The sequence below is a fragment of the Blennius ocellaris genome (genome assembly GCF_963422515.1).
Source record: "Blennius ocellaris genome assembly, chromosome: 6".
Taxonomy (NCBI): domain Eukaryota; kingdom Metazoa; phylum Chordata; class Actinopteri; order Blenniiformes; family Blenniidae; genus Blennius; species Blennius ocellaris.
Window position 1 is genome coordinate 4198371 of NC_137655.1, and position 23228 is coordinate 4221598.

General features: G+C 45.3%; 1 protein-coding gene across 1 annotated transcript in view; it reads right to left on the bottom strand.

The window, feature by feature from the left end:
- LOC308131618 (CLIP-associating protein 1-like) overlaps positions 1 to 20741 on the bottom strand; it is a gene marked incomplete at its 5' end in the record, with an annotated part of 74829 nt that extends 54088 nt beyond the window's left edge. Inside the window, 7 exon segments of the mRNA XM_080498405.1 lie at positions 12309 to 12379; positions 12778 to 12875; positions 12968 to 13043; positions 13411 to 13502; positions 13604 to 13707; positions 14356 to 14434; positions 20547 to 20741. Coding sequence (XP_080354531.1) covers positions 12309 to 12379; positions 12778 to 12875; positions 12968 to 13043; positions 13411 to 13502; positions 13604 to 13707; positions 14356 to 14434; positions 20547 to 20741 — 715 coding nt within the window.
- Between the last annotated feature and the right edge of the window lie 2487 nt (positions 20742 to 23228).

The following is a 23228-nucleotide window of genomic DNA, read 5'->3' on the forward strand; positions in this document are numbered from 1 at the left end:
CTATTAAAGAAAAACCTGCTTGATCCTCCTTAATTATTATTTACTGCCCGTGGTTATGCTAACAGCTGATTGAGCACCCCAAACATTGGTAAGGCCACATTTAAACGTTTCCCGGTTTTTTAGAAAAACACATATTTCACCCTCTACATTTAAAAAAAAAAAGAAAGGAAATCTTCATTTACACAGACCCGAATATCCACCTGGTTCAGAGCTACTATGAGCAGCTAAACCTGTAGGGGGCGGTGTAACAAGAAGCATGAAGCCATAACAGCCAATCATAATCGCGGGGGGAAAAAATGCAATAAAGGCAAATAATTGTAATATCAGCTTGAGTACAATAGTTGGAGGCGATAGAAAAAGACCTGCAAAAATTGTATTATTATGTCACATTTATGATGTCGTATTTAAAAAAAAAAAGAAGAAATCATCATTATATATTTTGCTGGTCATGCAGCATATATTAATTAATTACTCAGCAAAATATAACTGTAAATGCCATGTTGGACCACTAGATGTCACTGAAAGCTTCTACATTTACCAAACAAACCTCCATTGGCCACAAAGAAAAAGCTCCAGTTTAAAGTAAAGCAGATTAAATGTGCTTCAGCCGACACAAAGAGATGTAAGTCACATGACCAGCCACAGTACAGAGAATGGTGTGACTCATCGTCTGCAAAATGCTTTAAAAAGTCGTAGCACTAGAAGCAACTACTAGATTTCTCATGTAAAATAAAAATAATATATATATAAATTGCATTAATTCCTCTATTTCCAAATGTAGCTGCAGTACTGATAATCCTGTAAATGTCTTAAATGCTAAAATGTCTCTTTGCTTTAACATTTGACGTTCCAAATACCTGCTCTTAATTTATTCCTGCTTCGATGCGTCACATTTCTTTCATTGTTCGGTTCCTGGGCAGGTGACGCGCATGAAGAAGCGATTTATACATCAAATCTACTGGTAAATACCATCAGTGACCACTAGGTGTCACTACATGACAACGGGAAACTGCTACAGTACCACAAAATTTAAAAAATTTAATTAATCGATTAAAAAAACATGAGAGAGAAAGAAAAATGTGTCCAAAAACAAGAATCTCAAGTGCAGAATTTACAAGAAAAGATTAAAAGAGCAGCAGAACGAATTGAGAGAAAGTGTGAAACTTGTGTCAGACTGTGGGAAAACGGGGAAACGGTTACTGCAGAATGTGCTGTAATAGTAGGTAAATGTCAAACACCCACAAAACTTATTGAAAAATTCAAACACCTTACGGGTTTATAAGGTCGTGTTTCGCCAAGAGAGAATTCAAACAGTTTCCTTGAGACCATTGCTTCACTTTGTGTTTGGTGCAAAGTGCCTTTTCTACGGAAGGTAAAAAGACTGGAAAACAACAACTCTCTGTTTTTGTGTGAAGAAAAAAAAAAAAAAAAAAAAAACGAACAATCTACGTTGGCGATCTCCCAGTAGGTCTATCTATTCATCAGCTCCCGCATCTCTTCCTCCGTTCCGCCTCATCAGGGGCGGATTTCATCTCCGAAGACGGATGTTCGGAGGAGCGAGCGGCACGTTTAACCTCCAAGTCAAATGGCTTTTAATTAGCTTTACTTGAGAAAGAAAAAGTACGGCGCGTTGACGGCGTGACCCAATTAGTTCCGTACTCTTAATACTGCTAATGTCAGAGCTGTCGAAGACGAGTGATGGAAGAAACCCAAGTGAAATTACCACCGAGCCGATAGTTTGACTGACCGACTGTGAGACACTGTGTGGCTGTAAAAAGTTAAAACCCCAAAGATTATTTGTTTTTTTACTTGTAGAGGATCTATTTCAATGTTGAGGAAATCAATACCGTAATGTCTGGACTACTGAGTGCAGCGGAATGTAAGCCGTACCCACCAACTTTGAAAAAGACAAAGAAAATTGCAGGTATAGAGTCTACAGGTGTCCATGATGTCACAGAGTGTGGATTTCACTACGGGACTGCAGTTTATCTGATCTGAAGGATTTAACGCGGGTGCGTTTTGATTTACCGCTAATTCAATCGCGACCTGTTCCGACAGTTTAATTGGGCCGATGTAACGAGGCTGAATGCATCGGAGGGCATGGAGCTCATTGACCCGTAGAAATCCGGAAATTAACTGCGTCATTATTTAAGCTGCGACGAAAAAGTAGTAGATTATAGTCTGGTAATTACGGTAAATTTCCCCGCCGGCCAGTCCTATTATATTGTATAAGGAGGATATGATCAGCAAGTCAATTCTACACTTCCTACACTTTCCCGTCTCATGAATCAAAATGAAACCTTCTTTTTTTTAAATATCAAATTACCTCATATTTGGGCAGAAATTTAAAAAAAAAAGAAAAATGAGCAATCCAACATAGGCGAGGTCTTAAATAGAAGAACAACTACATACAAATCATCAGTGTGCATGTTCTACATCAGTGTTTTTCAACCTTTTTGAGCCAAGGCACACTTTTTTGTTTGGAAAAATCTGGAGGCACACCACCACCACCACCACCACCCGAAAATGTTAAAATGTGAAACTCTGTAGCCTCTATTAACAATATAAAGTAATTCTCATCAACGCTTGAAAAAAGTATTTCCCAATTTCTTTTATTTTTTATTTTGACTCCCTCAGTGTGAAACCTGGACCTGATGGATGAAGAGCTGAGATCCTGGTTCACATTCTTCCTTTTCAAAAACTTCTCCATCACTGTCACTGACACAGTACTTTGATACAAGATGGTAGCAGGAGGTGGAGATTAACCAGACTGACGTCTTTCAGTTTCGATTTCAACGGCAAAGTTCTGTGCTGCCATCTATTGGCGAAGAGTATTTATACATGACTACACTGCAACACAAATGTTTTTTTAGAAAAAAATGTGAAATTGGATCATTTCCCATGGCACACCCGACTAGATCTCGCGGAAACACCAGTGTGCCGCGGCACCGTGGTTTAAAAACACTGTTCTACATCATATCAAGGCTTTTCTCTGCTGACTTTGGGAGTTGAACTGGTTAAAATGTGGGCGTCTCACCCCAGCGTGATGCAGGCCTCGCGGACCACCTGGGATCGCAGGTCTTTGGCCGACAGCTTCAAGGGGGCTTCCAGAAGCCTCAGCTGCTGGGGGAAACCGTCGTACTCCAGGGCGCCGGCCAGCACAAGCGAACGCACCTTCTTCAGCTGTTCAGAAGCACATTTGAATTGATTATTTCCGCTTTATTCTGTGTTCTACATGTCCGAGATGACGGAGAGGGGGGGGGGGGAGTGTTACCGCGACGATCCGGTGCTCCCAGTCGTGCTTCTCGTCAGACAGCATTTCTCGGATCTTCGTCAGCTGGTCCTCCAGCTCTCGGTTCGAGTAGATCTGAGCACAAGAGAGACGCCGCGGAAGGTGTGAGCGTTCGTCGGGGGGGGGTGTAAATAGCGAAAAGGGAACAAAGCGTGTTATCGACATCCGTTAATCACCTGGGCTGGGGGCACGTCGTCAAAGGCCTTCATGAAATCCTCTTCATCCACGGCTCCGGCTGCTGCTTCTTTAGCTTGAAAGTAAAATTAAAAACCTCAAAGGATTAGAAGACGAAATGGGAGAACTTTATTTACACACCTTATTTTTTTCATTTGTGCTGATTCGGCAGGACTACACCTCCTCGCCGGGGTTTTTAAATCTAAAGCTTAACGGTAGAACTTCTTTACTTGGAAAGTTTGTGGGAAAAAATGTGAAGGAATGAAATCGAATCGAGTGACTTGAAGGGTGAATGTGTGAAAAAGTCTGGATTGAAACTATACTTTACGCCGGCGTGTTGAAGACGCGACACGACGGACGTCCTTTACCTGTGACCTTGGTGGAGCTGGCGGAACTGGGTCTCCTCACCGAGCTCATCACCGTCCTCTTGCCACTGGGGGGCGCTTTGGAGGACGAGGAGGAGGAGGACCGGCCTCCGTCCACCGAGTCCTCGTCCTCAAAGTTCTTATCTGCAAGACAAGAGACGGATCGACCAATCAAAGGTTTATTCGCGTCGCCTGGACGTCGTAGAAAAACCAACTGGTGTGACGCCACCCTCCCTCAGAGTCTGTGGATCCGGCCTGAGCTCTAGTGCTGCGGTGGGCGTGTGTTTGCGAGACACTGCCCCCTGCAGCTTGGGAGTATAAAAGCCACACGCACTCTGTTGTGCGGATTCCCAGCGTCGCGTTCATGTGGGAAGTATAATCCAGCATTAAGCCCTAAATGCTGCGGCACGCCATTAAACTGGATTTATTATCTGTTCTCTACATCGCCGCACTACTTAACCTAGATTCCTATATTTATTTATTTATTTCACTTCATTCTTTAAACTCTATGCCTACGTACGCTGCTGGAGAAACACATTTTGTTTGGGCGGAAAGGACACGGAAATGACAATAAAGACCTTGAACCTTGATGAAGCTGCAGTTTTAATTCTTTTACTGTCCAAAATAAAAAAAAAGTCAGCTCAAATGACACACACTGACCTAAAAATACTGAAGATTGCAGCGGTTTCCCTTCGTTTCAGTGTGAAAAGAGACGACTAAACCATGGATACCTCATGCCTGTGTTACCATGGATGTCCACTAGGTGTCAGTATACACACTCTGACCACACAGGGAGCTGAATCTGCAGAAAGTGAGCTGTAATCCAAGGATTTCCTCTCCTAACGCTGCAATCTAGACCAAAAACCAGAAAAATCTGCAGGCGTCAAGGATCTAGAGGGAAACATTCTGCACGGCAGCAGATCTAAAATGGGTAAAAACAAAAGAAACGGGGTACGAAAACCAAGGTTCCCTGCTCCTTTTTTCCAACCTCCTGGTTCGCCCCGGGGATGGATGGCCGAGGGGCTCGGGCCTGCTTGCCCACTGCAGGCCTGCTGCAGACGGAGTCCATCTGATCGGTTATATAACAGAGGGAGGACTGCTGGAAATCACCGTTATGTCAGAAAAACAAACGGTGACTTATGTGTGGATGTCATCTGCTCAATTTACACCAGTTTCTCAATCACTGGCATTCAACTGACAGACCCTATATTAAGCTCTCTGCAAGGCAGTACATTTCCTGTGTGTGTGTGTGAGAGATGATCAAAGGGTTTTTTCCTGAGGAAACACATCCCTCCCTCCCTCCCTCCCTCCCTCCCTCCCTCCCTCCCTCTTTCTAGCACTTTCCTTCGAGGAGCAGCTCCACGATACGCCTCCCCCCCTGCACCCACGTTGGAACAGAAGCGCTTGTGTCGCACTAAATCCGCCACACAAAACGGTGCTTTGGGGGGAGGCCGTGAATCCCGAACGCCGAGTCCCACCCTCGCAGCTCAGAGGAACGATTTGTCCCCCCCCCCCCCCCCGTTGAAGGAGCGGCGGAAAAGAAACGCCGGTTCTGCTCGGAGATGAAATTGGACGGGTGTGACGGAGCCGAAGGTGACCGGCTCGGCTAAAGATGGACCTGCAGTGTCCGCAATGTTTATGTAATGGCGGGGGGGGGGGGGGGTGCTTGCGCACACACAAAAACAAGCAGAAAGCCCTGGGAGCACCGCCAACAGCGGAGGCTTTCTGTGATTGTCGAAGAAACTGAAAAGCCATTGGTTGAAGAGGCTGTATGTGGAACAGTCCTTCCTTCTCTCAGTTTGTTTTCTTTAAGTCGCGGCTGAAGGTTGTATGGATATAAATACCGTCTGTGTTTGAAGCTTCATTTTGCACGACACCGCGGTCTGCTGTACGCGAGACAGACTTGAGGAGCCGTTTACGCCAGAAGAATCTGCTTTTTTTTTCCATTTCTAGTTCAGAAATCCACAGGAACACGGGTAAAACTGAAACACTGGGTTTTTTTACATGTCGTGTGGACAGTGTGCAACAAGAAAATTAAAAGCACTCTGGAAGCCATTTTCAGAATGGAAATATATGACTGTACAGCACTGCTTTAGAGACAAATAGATCCCAGAGATCCCGGGTGGAGACCGTGGGGGGGGGTCCACCTGACCCGAGTCCGTCAAATTCGATGTGCAAAGATGAAGCCCCGTTCCTAGAACATCTTCACGGGAAAACTATACGCTTTTCTAGCATTTTGCTAACGTAGCAACAGCCTGTAATAAACATCGTTTTTGAAGTTGGCTTCCAGAGTGCAACACTTTTTAATCACCCCCCTGTTTTGGCGGAGAAGCAACTTGTTTGAAGCACATGGTGCACCTGGTGCTCTCGGTGGGGTTTCTGCTCATGTGCCGACAGGTCGACGATAAACAAGGGCCGATTCTGATGCTCGCTCTTTGGAGTTCAACAGCTCTTCTCCAAACAAAGTGGAGCAAACGTCTCACATGTCTCAGCAGCCCGACGGTGGACAAAGCCCTGAATTCTCTGCATCCCACAACAGGATAGACTTTTCTTGCAGAACCTTGCAAGTCCTGGGCCATGGCGCGCTGTCCAGCCTCTGGTTGGGTCTGGAAGATGGTCCGGCTTTTTCTGTCCCTCTCAAACTGATGATGGTGCTGCGATGGAACTGGTTGCTCTCAAGGGCAAGGGATCAGTGGTCTTCCTCTTGATGCTGCCACAAGTATAGGCGGCTCTGAGGATGAAGTTGCTTGCCTCCATTTCTCCATTATCTCCTCCCTGAGGTTGAAGGCTTACTCCTGGACGGTCTACCTACCGTAAGGGCTAATGTAGCGCCCTGCACCGGATCAGACGGTGTCCATTTTCGCTGATGCTCTGGTCTCTGACTTTAGAGCACTTGTACTCTTCGGAGAGACTCGTGAAAGGCAGTTGAAGGACGTCTTTGCCATTGAGACCAGGAGATAATGGACCATTTTCTATAGTGGAGCTGCTGTAGGTTTAGACGGGCTTGGCCTGCACTCACTCGCTCTCTCATGCTGCCCTGACCCATAGTGGATCTCTGTGTTGTCTGTCCGCCCTATCCTCTTCTCTTCTTCCAATTCCCTCCCCAATAAGAACAGCAGAAAGCAGTCCCCTCTTAGCCTGCTTCTGCAAAGGCTTCTTTCGTAAAAAAAGAAATGGGAGTTTTCCCCTTTCTGCAGTTACTTGTCAAGTGTAAATGTTGGGTTTACTCCGCAATAGGACCTTGAAACGACTGTTGTATTTGAGCGGTATAAATCAAATGGAATTGAAACCATCACGACTCGAATTTCGAAAATTCCATGTCACATCCTGGAATGTGGCAACTCCACATAACATTTCGGGACAAGCCCGTACCCAAATGAAGAAACAAGTGAATGGCTCACGATACAAATCCTGCGTATTATAGCAAAGCATTCGGAAGTGCACACTGGCAGTTTGAAGCTCTTGGGCAATGCTGGATCCAAGGGTTGGCCTGGATCACATAACCCCCCCCCCCCCCCCCCAACCAGAGGCTCTAAAAGGGAGACAAAGCTGCTCCCACCGTTGCAAAAAGAGGAGCCTTTACAGAGCCGCCCCGAATAGTTTGAGACATAAAAAAAAAGAAGTGCGTCAGGTGCGTCCGTTTCCACCTCCACCTGCTTTACTATCGAGCGACTGAGTCAGAAACCTCAGAGGACCGAAATGGTACAAATCGAAAGGAAAGAAAAACCTTACGTAATAGTTTAAAGGGGCAGGATTTGTGCCCCGCGAGGAGGACGGATCATCTCCCGAGCAGTGCATGCAGAGCGTAAAGGAGGAGAAGAAGAAGAAGAAGAAGAAAAAATGAAATAACCCACCTTCTCCAGCTGTCATGGTGCAAAGCTGCTTCCACGCACGGCTGATCGCTCTGTTTACCTCCTGCCGAATGCTACAGAAATGGCTGCTTTGTGCTGCTCGCTCACCCTGCCTATTCTATTTATCCCTCCACAATCTCTCTCTTTTACTCCCCCCCCCCTTCTCTCCTCGCCTGGGCTACAGTCAGAAGAAGAAGAACATGCCTCCATCTCACTTTAACTTCAAATGCCATAGATTAACACCCTTGTTTTTATTAGCACACTTTAGATCAGTGTTTTTCAACCTTTTTTTGAGCCGAGGCACACTTTCTTCTTTAGAAAAATCTGGAGGCACACCACCACCCGAAAATGGTAAAATTTTAAACTCTGTAGCCTCTATTAACAATATAAAGTCATTCTCATCAAAGGTTTATCAACAGGAATCAAATAAATACAGAAAAAAAGTATTTCCCAATTTCTTTTTTTTTTAATTTTGACTCCCTCAGTGTGAAACCTGGACCTGATGGATGAAGAGCTGAGATCCTAGTTCACATTCTTCCTTTTCAAAAACTTCTCCATCACTGTCACTGACACAGTACTTTGATACAAGATGGTAGCAGGAGGTGGAGATTAACCACACTGACGTCTTTCAGTTTCGACTTCAACGGCAAAGTTCGGTGCTGACATCTATTGGCGAAGAGTATTTATACATGACAACACAAATGTTTTTTTAGAATTTTTCCCACGGCACACCTGACTAGATCTCGCGGAAACACCAGTGGTTGAAAAACACTGATTTAGAGGATGCGTGCTAATCATTTATATGTTTGTCCCCGGGAACTCGAGGTCCCGTTTTATTTACAAGTGGAAAAACAGTGAACTTTCATTGTATTTTGGCTGTTCTTGTACGAGTGCTGACACACACACACCTCCGTCTCCTTCATATTTAATATTTAGCTGTTTTCATGGCCTCCTCCCAATAACTCTGTAATTCCTCTGCCGACCTTGGCGGGTGCAACGCAAAAACTCTGTGGTAATAAATGACATAATTATATAGATACCTTCAAGATCGATTAGCTGTAAATGAGGGCTGGGTGATTTGACATAAAAGCATTTTTTTAAATCTATGCATTTTTTTGAAAGAAAGATAAAAATCTATGCATTTTTTTAAAAGAAAAATTTGAGTTTCTATCAAATTTTCTTTTTTACTCAATGCACTTTAAAATGACTACAGACATCAGATATATTGTCAAAAGTGCAACTTTATCACTGTGATTGTCCTTGGAGTGAAAACTGCATACAAACAATCCCAAAACAAATAGTGAATGAGGCTCAATAAATTGATAATAAATAAGACATTATTGATAATAACAAAAACTCTTTGCTGAATAAATATCGTGTTTAGCTACAAATTCGATAAATCGCTGGAATTGATTTTTTTTATGCTTGTTGTTTCGCATGTGTTCCTTTGGAGGAAAAATGCTTTTTTATCCCCCCCCCGTATGTGATGGATGACATTAACTCCTCGTTGCTCATTTCCACACTATATAAAGCCTCGTTTCTCATGAGTGCACCTCGCCTCTGTACACGGAGTTCAATCCAAGACTGTTTGCATAACTGTGAAACCGAGCCAGAGGCCGCCGATGTTCAACATGAACAGCGGGCATTCTTCTCAGCTGGGGGGGGGGAGGGAGTCGGGGGGGTTAAATTTAAATGAGTCGTCATCCCAGTCAATTTCAGTGCAGCTGTGAAAGCCAGCCGCGGAGCCAAGCAGCTGATGGTGATGGATACAATGACGGGACTATCAAACAACTGCGAGGAACGACTCACTTTCAACAAAGCGGTGCAAATAAAGAGATGACCGAATGGATGGAAGGAAGAAACCTAATTATTTATCTCGGGGGGGGGGGGGGGGGGCAACAGAGCAACGGACCGAACCACGGAGTGAGGACCGCACATCCCTTCTCAAGTTGACAAAATTTTTGGTTGTCGGAACACTTTTTTATTCTGTGACGTTCCAATTCCAAGACATAACATATTTATATATTATAATACTGCTTAACATTCTGGTTTTTAGTTCACTTTAAGGCAGGGGTGTCAAACATGAGGCCCAGGGGCCAGAACCGGCCCGCCAGAGGATCTAATCCAGCCGCCATGTCAATTTTTTTTTAAGTATGAATATGAAAACTGATAGAGGCTGATCTAAAAACACTAGATCGGCAAAAAACGGCATTCAAAACGGCCCTTGGTCAGAATTTATTAATGCATCTGTGGAGGTCACACAACGCAACACCTTTCACAATAAAACAACGAGTCCAACTTATGTGAATTGATATTTAGACACGTAAACTCAAAATAATTTCCAGATGATGACAAATTGTTTTAATCCTGAATAAAAAATACGATCTCCAGATCCAGGTGACTGAGGGTTTTGTTTTTGCAAATATAATATCTGATTTCCTTTAATATGTATATTTCAGAATAGACTGGCAAATTCTCGCAGTTACAAAAGGATCAAAAGAAGGAAAGACTTTGACATTTGTCCATATCTGCAGTTTAATATGTTGTGTTTGACTTGTTGGCCCTCCAGAGGTCAGATCAGGTTGATGTGGCCCCTCAACTGAAATCAGTTTGACGCCCCTGCTTTAAGGTCTGTTAAGTTGTTACTACAACATTTTGACGACAGGAACTGGGATACGGCGCTCTGGTTTTTTGGGGGGTTTTACACTTAAAACACTGATTTAAACATTCAGAGGAAACGTGGATTGTCAAACCATTGGAATTGTGCGATCCAGTAAAAGTCCATTTAGCTTCACTAATTAAAGCGGAGGTAACCGGTCGGACGTCGAGATAAATCTGAATGTCTTTTCGCTCCCCACAGAGGAAATGTGATTTCTCTACGCTGAAGCTACAAACAACCCGGATGACACTGTCACGTCTTCCTCCGGGGAGCGATTACGCAACGCCTCGCAGGCCGGGAGGCTCTCCGCCACCTGTATTTACAAAGTGTCACCGCCAGAAACACAAGGCGTCTGTTGAACAGTAAGATATGTGAGTGAAACAAACACGAGCCTGCTGGAAGGCGCTTCCACACAAAGCTGGGATTCAGAGAGGCAACTTCTTTTCCTGTCCGCTTTTTGCCATCGTCTCGGGAAAATCAGCTGTGAGGAGTCATTGAGCGTGATTCTACCCCCCCTCAAAAAAAGAATTATAGTAATAATACGTATCAGTTTATACAATGAGCTGAAATGAGACGCCCTTTGCTTCCCGCAGCACTCTGGATGTTAGCGTTTAGCATTTTCCCTGCACCGTGAATTCAGACTCAACATCTTCCAGAAACTTCTTGAAGCTTTAAAAGCTTCGAGTGAAGAGAAGCAGACCTTTGAGCTCATTGTGGCGAAGAGCTGTGTTTCTTCAACATTCCAAACCAGCCCGAGCATGGCTAGCTAGCAGCCAATAGCAACCAGCAGCCAATAACAGCAACCAATAACAGCAACCAGCAACCAGCATCAAATAACAGCAACCAATACCAGCAACCAGCAGCCAATAACAGCAACCAGCAACCAGTAGCCAATAACAGCAACCAGCAACCAGCAGCTAATAACAGTAACCAGCAACCAGCAGCCAATAACAGCAACCAGCAACCAATAACAGCAACCAGCATCCAATAACAGCAACCAGCAGCCAATAACAGCAACCAGCAACCAATAACAGCAACCAGCAGCTAATAACAGCAACCAGCATCCAATAACAGCAACCAGCAACCAATAACAGCAACCAGCAACCAATACCAGCAACCAATACCAGCAACCAGCATCCAATAACAGCAACCAGCAACCAGCAACCAATAACAGCAACCAGCAACCAATAACAGCAACCAGCAACCAATACCAGCAACCAATACCAGCAACCAGCATCCAATAACAGCAACCAGCAACCAGCAACCAATAACAGCAACCAGCAACCAGCATCCAGCAGGTTAACAAGCAAAGTGGATAAAACATGTATCAAGAGATACGTGTGGTGGAACTAGTGAGGGAGCAGATGTTGAAAACTGTTGTAGGTACTGGGTGGAAAAGAACAATTCCTAAAACGCTGAGCACATTCAATTTGATGTCAATCAAGCGTCCATGAAATACACATCATTTCTTGCACTGCAGTCATCATCCTCACTAGATCGCGAGAGGAAAAGTATAAAGTGTATATTAGAATCCCGAGAATAACCAGGATTCCAGTTTCCAGTGCAGCCAACGCCACATCTCAGATTGCAGCCTGACCATCATGCCTCGATCAGTTAGCGCCACTAGCATTAGCTTGTGCAGCCGCCGTCGCTCTGTGCAACGCCAACTCAGCAAACCATCATCTCAGGAGCTGCTTGGCATTGAATATTCACGGTGACATGTAAGCTGATGTGAGGCACATCTGCACAAACAACACCCGGCGGCTCATGGTGGGAATATCCTGTGCACATTTGAATAAATTAGCCTTCCGCCTCCCGCGAAGAAAACTAATCTGTGGGAGCTGCAGGGTCTCCATCTGGTCCTCCATCCTTTCCTTTCACACACACACACACACACACACACACACACACACACACACACACACACACACACACACACACACACACACACACACACACCGACTCACCCGAGCCGGAGGACGTGATCATGTTCCCAGATCTTTGGACTTCGTCGAATTTACTGAAGATGACATTCAACCTGTGAGAGAGAGAGAGAGAGAGAGAGAGAGAGAGAGAGAGAGAGAGAGAGAGAGAGAGAGAGAGAGAGAGAGCACAGGAGCAGCGGTTACCGAGACGACGAAGACGAACGTGACTCTACAGTGGCAAAACTAAGACGTGACTGAAAATGGTCCAGTATTTGGGTAAAACGTCTTTTATCATTAAAGAAACATGGCAATTTTGTTTGGTTTCTTAAAGAACCTGTCACTTTAAATATTGCTTTTTTTTTTTAAAACGGGCATAAAAATGACTGGTTTTCAATCTCTTTTGGTCATAAAAGTCGGTGAAGATGAGCTGTGTGTGTGTGTGGGTGTGTGTGTGTGTGTGTGTGTCAGTACACGGTACAGGTTTGAGGCACACGGCGACGGGCTGGCGTACCGTGACTGAGGCAGACCCTTCTTGCTGAGATCCAGCCTCACCCGCTCTCCCACGTGCCGGTAGATCTCCACCAGGCAGCTCATGGCTCCGTCGCGCACCTGACGAAACGACACGACGACGACACCGTGGTCACAGACTGGATCAACAGACACAGATCCTTCACCACGGCGACTGGCGCGACGGGGATTACCTGACTGGTGGGGTCTCCGAGGAGGTTACAGATGTGAGGGACGATTTTACTGAGGGTCAGGCCTTGTGCTCCGTATCTGGAAGAGGAGGGTGGGAAAAAAAAAAAAACGTTTCCCTGTATTTACTGACCTGCCTGTTAATGGATGTCTGACATGGCGTTAATCAATATACAGGTATGGATGAACACAGTTAGTGTGACATGAAAGCAGACTTTGACTGCCCCCTGGTGGCCGTTTCGCCTCAAACGCCAAACTTTAGCCTTAAATGAAGGAGTTCAAGGAGATTTTATTGTGTTGGTGTGTGTGTGTGTGTGTGTGTGTGTGTGTGTGTGTGTGTGTGTGTGTGTGTGTGTGTGTGTGTGTGTGTGTGTGTGTGTGTGTGTGTGTGTGTGTGGACCATACATGGTGTCAAGTTACACCGATGGGATGGAGGCGCTGGACTCACGTGCTCAACGTGGCGACAAGGCAAAGGCACACTCCTTCTCTGGTCCGGTTGTTTTTATGCTTGAAGCCCCCCAGCATGCGGTCCCACACGTACTGCAACGACACGCACGCCAGTTCACATCGGAAGCTTCAAGCACCAACTTTTACCTCACCGACGCCTCGTCAGGTCTGCGTGTGGCGTGTGGCGTCCATACCTGTGGCGTGGCGACTTGCTCCATGACCTTTAACAGCAGGGTTTGGTCTTGGTCTCGGACTTGGTCTTTGGCATCGCCCAGTCGGTCGATGAGGCTGGGCAGAACTGAGCCGGGAGGAACCGGGAGGAACCGGGAGGGAGGGGCGGGGGGGATCATTCACCACAGAACAAACAAAAACAAAAAAAAACACAACGATCCGGATCAGATATATGAAGCCGTGAGTCAGAGTTGTTCTTTTACTTCCCCAAAATCTCAGGAGAGGAGAGCTGTGGGTGGAATAAATATCCCCGCCAGCATTTCACGTCCAGTTAGGAAATACCTCGAGAAGGTGAAGCGCTTCCCGCAGCTCCTTCGGCTTCGTTTAAGTGTCTTGTTATTATGCCGCTCATGTACAACGTGTCTGCGTCGACAAACGATCAACCAATCTTCCTCGTGTCGGGAGTGAACGTGTGAATCCGGCAGGTTGTTTGTGGCCATTGTGCCGTTGTGCTTGTACATTTTGCCTCTCGCTCCAACAACACAACTACTGTTACAGTAAACGTGGTGCTCCTGTATGGGTGTGAAGCTCCTCCCCCCGACGGACACGTCACATGACCTCCACCGAGACATTTAGTGACAAAACGATCGCCGTCCATTTATTTGTGGAGAGAAAAGCAACCTTTTCCACCAATAAGAGGTTCCCCTGTTCTGCAGAGACATTCACTGTATGCTGCGTGTAGGAGATAAAAAAAAAAAAAACCCGTGCTCCTCACCTGTTCCCACATGGGCCCTGAATCTCTCCTGCAGTCTGGTCACGACCGCAGACAGGAGGTCCAATCCGAGCAGCGCCACCTAGTGGACACACAGTATAGCGTTTCAAAACAAATAAGCAACAAGACACTGTTCACGGTTTCTTTTTTAAATAAAAACATCCGACACATAATTCATTTTGTGAGAGACGGTCCCAGTCACGTCTACAGGACGTCAGCAGCAGTGCGTTGTGGGTAAAGATGACGCCTCGGGGGGGTTTTGAAGCTGCCGCCACCGATTAAAGGGAATAAGAAGCAGCCTTATATATATATATATATATATATATATATATATATATATATATATATATATATATATATATATATATATATATATATGACATGTTTCCTCGTCGTGGCGTGACAGAGCTGCTCAGTGCTAAAAACAACAAGTCCAACACACAGGCACTGCCACACACAATAAAAAAAAAACAATATGTCAAAAAAATATTCTATATGTACAGTGAGGGCGGAAGCTCTGTCGCCACCTGGTGGACAAACTAGTAAAACACTCATAAATCAAGTTAATCGATTCAGATTTTATGTTTCTGTTTACAACATCATGTAGCGCAGCTTTAATGCACATTTAATCCGATTAATGATTCATTTTATATGAAGAAAGATCAGATGTTTAAAGTTGATATGGAAAAAAAAACAACATGATTAATGGTTAAAATGCTACGTTGATTTTACTTGACGCCGAGTCGAGGCTTTGTAGACTCGGGCTAAAAGACGCAGCGGGTGAAGGTACATGTGACACGGTCACGCCCCAACAATCACGCCACTATTGGATTAAGATCCATAAGTACGTTGTCAATGTCATCAAAAGGCAATTTGTGCTCCGTCCAAAACGGAATATTCCCCGGGGGGGAGTGCACAGTTACTGTCTGGTCTCCCGCAATCGCCGCAATATTGGACGCTATTATGATTGGTCGACGGATCTTCCCCCAGGAAACCTGGAGAACCTTTGGTTCAGGACTGAAGAATTGTCGTATAGGACACTGGACAGAACAGAGAAATATGGTTTTAAGCGAGTTGTGGGAGGGATGTAGGTGTCTGGGCGCTGATGGTTTGTACATTTGTACAAATATTTTATATGTAAGTCACATATTTCAACAAGGGACAGTGAAAAGGCTCAGTGGACTTTGTGTCCTCCGCCACTCTGGAGTCGGAGGTCGTCTGTCTCCAGCAGACGTCCATATCGTTCAGCATCACGCTGTCGCCGCGCTATTTATATGCCGACACAGAAATCAGACTGAGTGTCGCACACTTTGTCACATAATCAATCGGTGCTACCCAGCGCTCTGTATTATTTCAAAATGAGAGTCTGACATGGGAACATCGTGCTGCTGACTCAGTATAGAAATGGCTCACGAAGAAAACACGCCAGGATCAAGCCGGAGGACGCATCCTCAGCACTTCAGGACGGTTTTATGACCACTGACTGGTGTGGGGTAGGGGTGGGGGGCTGAGGGGTTCCAGTCAGCATCCTCACAGGGTGATCAGACTGATGTTGAGGCACATGTGTACAGAGGATGTCAGTGGAATTCAGAAATCCCCCGCATGTGGCAACGGAAAACCTTGAATGACCGCAGACGACGGCATGAGAGACACCAAACAGCTCGGATCCAATTCCAGATTCCCGAACAAAACATCTACTCTGAATGTTCCGTTGCACCCAAAAGGTAATTTGGGGACTAACAGACATGTTATTCTGCCTCTGTCGTTTGTGTTTTGGTGTCTCGGAGCTTTCACGCTACTGTCCCGGAGCGAGCACCGGGGAACCACGGGATGAGCTGTGACGCCAGCGGAGGGGCTCATGAGTCCTGTTTGCCACAGGCAGGTAGCTAAAAACAGCCGCAGATCAAGAGATCATACTCGGAAAACACTGCCGGACCGAGAGATTGATAAACGATGGTGAAAAGAGGCTCTATAAGGGCGGTCAAGTTCAGGAAGAGGTGGGTTCCAAACCGGGGTCTTCTTTCCCTCCGAGACCGGGTTGATTTGAGCTTTATTGTCGGAACGCGTAGAACACAGTTAAGACGCAGAGGCGTCATCCCTACGCTGCCCTCCGCACACGCCAGAGACAATAGAGACGAGTGTCGCTCCGCCAGCCGACGGGGATCTTAATCGGAGTGGCGGCCATGAACTCCCGGAGGCTGACGGCTGACTCACGCTGATGCTGTGTTCAGACATTCGTCGTCCCATTTTACGATGATGGAGCAAATCTAACTAGACCAACCTCAAGACTCTACCTCTGATGAATTGTTTCCCCTCAACTGCCATAGCACACGGCACACGACACGCAATGGTCCTTTCACATTAAAAGCAGCTGCTCCCAGAGCAAGGTGGAGGGTCAGAAATCAAACTACCCTGAAAAAGTGTCGGATTTAGTGTCGAACAAAAAAGTACATTTCAGCATGAAAAATCTGTCACGGTAATATCTGTCGTGGATTAAAATCGGAGGTCTTGTGTAGCACAGTGGGGCGGGTTTGTGAACCACTGACCCCCCCCCCCCATTCTCCCATATTTAATAACTGGTCAATCGTGTAACAAGATGCTGAGTTTTTAATGTAATAAACTTATTATTACATTATAGGGGAAGCCAAAATAGCTTAATAGGAGAAAACCTATCAAAGCCTCAGTTTGAATGTTTCTTTCAGCAGGACATCTCCCTTTACATTCTCATTTATTAATATATTGAAATATAAACCGGTGTCAGAAATGGCGCCGCAGGCTTTTATATTGGAGCTGCACATCCCCACCTGCAACCGAGACTGATCTGATGAGGATTTCTTCTTGTTAATGGGTTAAAAAGCTGCTCTGTGCCTATATTGGTCAGCCTCTCTCCTGTCAATGTACCACCGCCTCTGGTCAATCGTGTGTTTGATCGGCAATCGGACACAAACGACAAGCATCTGAAGTCCAGGCTGACAGGAAGTGATCCAACAGCAGAGGAGGGTTCGTCCCTGTAGTCCCGTGTGACCTCTGGCAGGATAGATACTATAAATCCCAGCACACACACACGCTGGAAGTCCAGGTGAACCGCGAGCTTGACATTTCAGAAGCGGCGGTGGCTGCCGCTAATCTTTTAACTTCCGAGTCGTATCTTTGTTTGGCAAGTACACAAAGCCGACCATTGCACAAGTGGCTCATAAAAAAAAAAGAAAAGGTTGAAGGTTGTGTGCAGAGCTCAGATCTGCTGTGTAGAAATATAACTCTTGCGTACAGACTGTTCCAGAGTTTCCCCCTCAAAGACACAACACAAACTCCTCATACCGGCGCTCAGCTGATCGCCGCCCGCAGCCTCGGTTGTCAGGGTCGGACACAAATAATGGCCCAGCTGACGCCAACCTCAAAGAGGCTAATGTGCTACGACTTCTTCCTTCAAGGAGTCGGAGCGAGTTGAACTCAGTGTTTACTGAACCGAGCCGATCCATCTCCAGGTGGTAACAACCTCCCTCCACTGTGTCACACTTGTCTTCAGTTGTACGGCTGGTCATATGACCTAGATATGAAAATATACCATACTATATATGGTATATTTATATATATATATACACGCAACTGTATGACAAAAGACTACAGTAGCACAGAAAAACGCACAAATTTAGACTCTATTCTTGAGGAGAGTCTTTCCAGATCAACGTCAAATAGAAAACGCATGAGACCGAAGGACAAACAGTTTCATTTCTTAAAGTTTTGGATAAATTTGACTGAGATTGTTTTGAGTTTTTTTTAAACAGGTGGTTGACAGATCTCATGATGTATATTGTGACCGATGTAATTTATACTGCATTTACACTGTAAGTCTTGATGAGCAGTGTGGGGTTGCTGCCGAAATCAGATTTTTTACATGTGTTTTATCACGTGACCCGTATCTGATTCTCGAGAAGCACCACGCATGGACATTCGTTTTTCGCACTTAGTAAGAACAAACATGAGGGTACACAAATAATAGGTCAATATGAAGAGCACAGAAGTAGAACAAATGCAACAGGAAATGACAAAATGGAGTGCAGAACAGTGATAATTCATTTATGACAGAATATATACCAGTTACAAAAGAGTTTTAGGAAATTAAGTCAACTAAATGAAGCTAATGACTATATATATTAAATATATATAGTCATATATAGCACAATAATATCAATTAGCAGTTTCAGGGCCAAAAAAAGTTTGTAAATCTTCAAAAGCAAAATCAATTTTTGCTCATTTAGTAAACCGAGCGGCTAAACAGAGAGGGAGATTTCAGAATAGAGATTTCAGCTCACGGAGAAAAGGAAGGAATGCAGGGTCTGTATTGGGAAATCTGTGTGAATGAAGCAGTAACTGTGGACCCAAAAAAACAAAACAAAATGGATGACGACATGTTTGAGGTTTAAGTCGTGGCGCCTGAGAAGCTGGCCAAACATCGCCAGGAATTTATTTGGAGAGAAAAGGAGGCAAAATGACCAATAAATAAAAACATTTTCTATTCAACGGTACCATGTTTCGGTACCGAAAAGGCACCGTGTGACTGAGGGAGTGGAAGAGAAGGGAATTTTACAAGAATACTTGTAATCTGAGGACGCTGTTGGAAGAACTTGACGATGTTTCAATACCAACAGTTGTTTTGATATATTTGTTAACTTTTATATATATTGAGAAATAACTTAAATTGACATTTTTTTCATCATTTATTACCACATAAACACATAAATGACACTCATCCCTGCACTTTACACCAAAATGTGACATGGAGTTCCACAGGGTTCTGTCTTAGGCCCTATACTTTTCACAAATACACGTTTCCTGTGGGGAATATTATCAGGAAACACTCCATCAACTTCCGTCGCTATGCAGATGATACACAGATCTATTTATCTATGAAACCAGGTGATACTGATCAACTTCTTTAAACTAGAAGCTGAATTGAATTAAGGATGAGACGTCAAGTTACTTAAACACAGAATTCGTTTTTTTGCACATGGCAGAAATATTCCCTCCACTAACAGTTATCCAAAATAAAAATGTTAAAAGAAAAAAAAATCCTCATAAAATGCAGTGAAATGTGAATCTGTGTACAGGTAGGAACCACGCGAGCTACTTTAGACGTCGGCTAATAGCGGGAAAATGTCAAGCATCCAGCATGAAAAGGGCAAAATTAATTGCTGAAAGGAGCTCCTTAACGCCTCCATATCACAAAAAAAAACAAAAGTGTGACACCGCTCAGTAGCTGCTGGGTGTGGCGATGTGTACAGGAAGTAGCAGCTCCTCTCTATGTGGTCCTGTTTCTGCAGGTGCCGCCTTCCAGGTACCCAATTATCTGTGTTGAACAGCCTCTTTAAGCTCCTGGCAGCTTTCACAATCATAAAAAACACTTTTTTAATATTACTTTTTTCTCTTATTGAGCATTTTGAGGCGACAAACTCTCAGTGGCAAGGATTTTATTTTATTATGTCATAAAGATCGCTTCAAACACCCCGTCGCAAGTGGGCGGGAACGATCCAGGCACCAATCAGGCTATTGTAAAAAAAAAATTAGGCAGGTCATTTTCCAAGAGATCTGATTGGTCGGGAGACTTTCATTCTCTCAAACATCAGAGCACCGGGACGATTTATCCTGGCGTCGCGGCACGGAGATCCCAGGGTTAATCCTGAAGTTACCGCGAGAAAAAGAAAATCCCGGGTCGTTACGTCGGCCCCCCACCCCACCGAGGTTTGATTTGTTGAGGTCGATCCTCGTGTTAAATGTGGTCTCTTCTATCGGTGAACCTTTGAAACACTTTGCGGCGGCCCCGCGGCTGCAGGGCGAAGGCAGATCTCGTCAGACCACATCCTGTCTGCGTGTGATAAAGCGTTTCGACGGGGAGGAGAGCCGGAGGGCCACGAGGGTCAAACCTCCAGAGGCCGACGGTCAACAACGCACACGGATCAAGAAAGAGAACGTGGGGGAATTCAAAACACTCAACGGGCGCCGAGGCTGTTAATTAATGTCAATAATGTGTGCGGCGGAGCGGAGGAGGACCAGCGGAGACGTACGATCTCTGTGGGAACAAGTGTCGGTAAAGACACTGTCAAAGGCGTAACAGAGCGGAGAGGTCGACGCGGAGACGCCTGCAGTGGCACACACCGTCAGCTTCATGTCCTCTCAAACCGCGTATAAAAATTTACCTTGAAGTTGCTGGAGTTGACCCAGGAGCTGGCGATGCCGTCCACCATCTTGTCCAGCGCCGTCTGGTCCTGCTCCAGGTCGGGGGACTTCTCTTTGTCCAGGATGTAGTCGATGACCTCCTGGCCCACCTGCTGCCGTCGGCCCACGTCCTTCTGCAGGACCAGGGCCAGGCAGTTCTCCATGCTGGGCTCCATCATCCCGCCCCCCAGGGGTCAACAACCCCACCTCGCCCCCTCCTCCCCTAGTCTGACTGACTGGCTGCGAGTGGCGAACAAGAGGAGTTCCACTCCGCGGGTATATGTGATGAGGTGGAGAGAAAAAAAAAAAAAAGGGTGGGGGGGGGTGGGATTGACTGCCTGTATTTTGATCCCTGAGGTCAGACCTCCTTCCTGTTCCAGCTGCTAGCGTGCTGGCAGGCTGGCGGCCGTGCCCTGGTGGGAGGATGGACGGCTCAGGGAATGGCAGCAATGCAGCATGTGTGAGTCAGGACAGCAGCTGGGGAACGTTTACCACCAGCCCCCCCTGCCCCGCCTCGCCCCCCCCCTCCTTCCTCCTCCTCTTCACCGAGGCGTCCGAGCCAAAACCGCTGCAGCCGGAGACGAAGAGGTGATTTGGGGGCGAGTGGACAGGATGTCGGCGGACGGATGGCGAGGGCTAGCTCAGAGCGCTAGCGTGGAGAGTTTCAGATGGAGGCCTGGGTTACCCTGGAGGAACAAGAAAAACAGAATCACAACAGAACCAGGTCAATAATTTATCTAAGTTATAAACAGATCCAAGAAAATTAAAAAAGGTGCAGAATGTAGGATGTAAAAATGAAAAATACCACCATTAGTACCAATGCAAGTTTCAGCGCTCGGTTATTGGAAACAACTTCAAGAAACCCTGAAATAAATTGTAATTCCAAATAAATTAAACTACGTCCGCGTTTCTACGTACCCAGTTTAAAAAAAATTTAAACGGATATTTCAATCTTTACATTTAAAAAAATTAAAAAATAAAAATTCTTCATTTACACTGACCCACATATGCAGCTGCTATGAGCATGCCAAACCTGTAGGGGGCAGTGTAGCAAGAAGAATGAAGTCATGAAAGCCAATCAGAATCCTGGAAAAAAAATCACGAATTGTGACGTAAATATCCGCCTACCCACCTTTAAATGCAACCGGAGACACGGATTTTATCCTCCACTGTTTACAGGAATCATCGTTTTCGGCAAGTCGTAGCTGCGTTTATGTGTAAATACGCGGCCCTAACACAGAGAAACATCTCAGTTTTTTCTTTCAGATACCCAGGTACGTGTAAACGTGACCCAAGTACAGATCTCACTGCAGTGGTATCATTCCATATCGATATATTATTTGGATCAATCCGCTCACCACGACATGATAATAGTCATGCTAGGGAAATAGTGAAAACAGCAAGGTGTTATATTATCTAATATGTAAACATTCCGATAGCTATGTATTCATTGATTAACATTTCAAGTTAATTTTACAAGAAATCCTGCCGAGATTAAATTGAATTAATTGACGATTTAAATGGTAACAACACTGATTCCACTGATCGCCCTCATGCAGTGTCATGTTTTCTGAACCGCCCGTTCAACCCGCTGTCTTTCCGCCGTCTCAGGCAGAGGCAAACGTTTACAAAACGCCCCCAGTCACCTGCCCAGGTTGAGAGTCAACCACCCCATCGCCCGCATTCTCAGGTATGTCAACAGCAGTGGTGTAGATCTGATTTCTGATTGGCTGGTTGGAGCAACACACTTTTTTTTTAAATGGAAACAAGCCAGGGTGAGAGAGAAAACAGACTTTCTTCACTTCTGGGGCGTCGTTCCAGGTATTGGCTGGGGTGGGGGGATTATTACTGTTTAATAAACCATTAGAAAGTGAATTATGCACAATATGACCCCTTTAACATACACTGACACTTGTCTTGTCTGCAGCTTTCGCCTCCACTGAACCTACTGCCAGCCGTCAAGTGTCTTCCATCTGGTGGGACAGTTGAAGTGGATGGAATCGTCTCAACAGCAGGATCACTGTTCAGCGCCGCCGCTGACAATAAGGATGCTCAAAACTAACAAATGGCGTGGAGGTCAGTGGTGGAGGACAGTTCTGGAAGCTCCGACATGTAGACAAGTATCACAACCAAGATGTGCCTTGAACTTGTCAATAGTAAACAATTAATTAATGTATCAGTTAAACATTTATATATTGAGATGGCTTTTGTTGTTGTTGTTGCGTGCATATCAAATAACTGAAACTTTAAAAGCTCTAGCTTCAGTAAAAGGTCGTGCTTTAGTGTTTTGATTCATTTCATCCGTTCTGTGCCAACATTAGTCACCGGTCCCGCCTTGTATACATCGATATTTAAATGTGCTCGTTTAATTTTGACCCTGTGTTATTTGACATTTGGCTTGTTTTTCGATTATTTATTCTGCTGTGTTCAGCAATGCTTTTAAAATGAACCACAATAAAAATAAACAATAAAAAAAAAAAAAAAACTCGTCAAAAACACTTTCAGCTTGTGGGCAGGTGAATGTGTCCCGTCATCTCACACACACACACACACACACACACACCCACACCCACACACAGACACACACACACACACAGATGTGTTAGCTTAGCTTGTTAGCTCAGACCATCCCTGACAGCTCCCACACCCCCGACAAACACCCT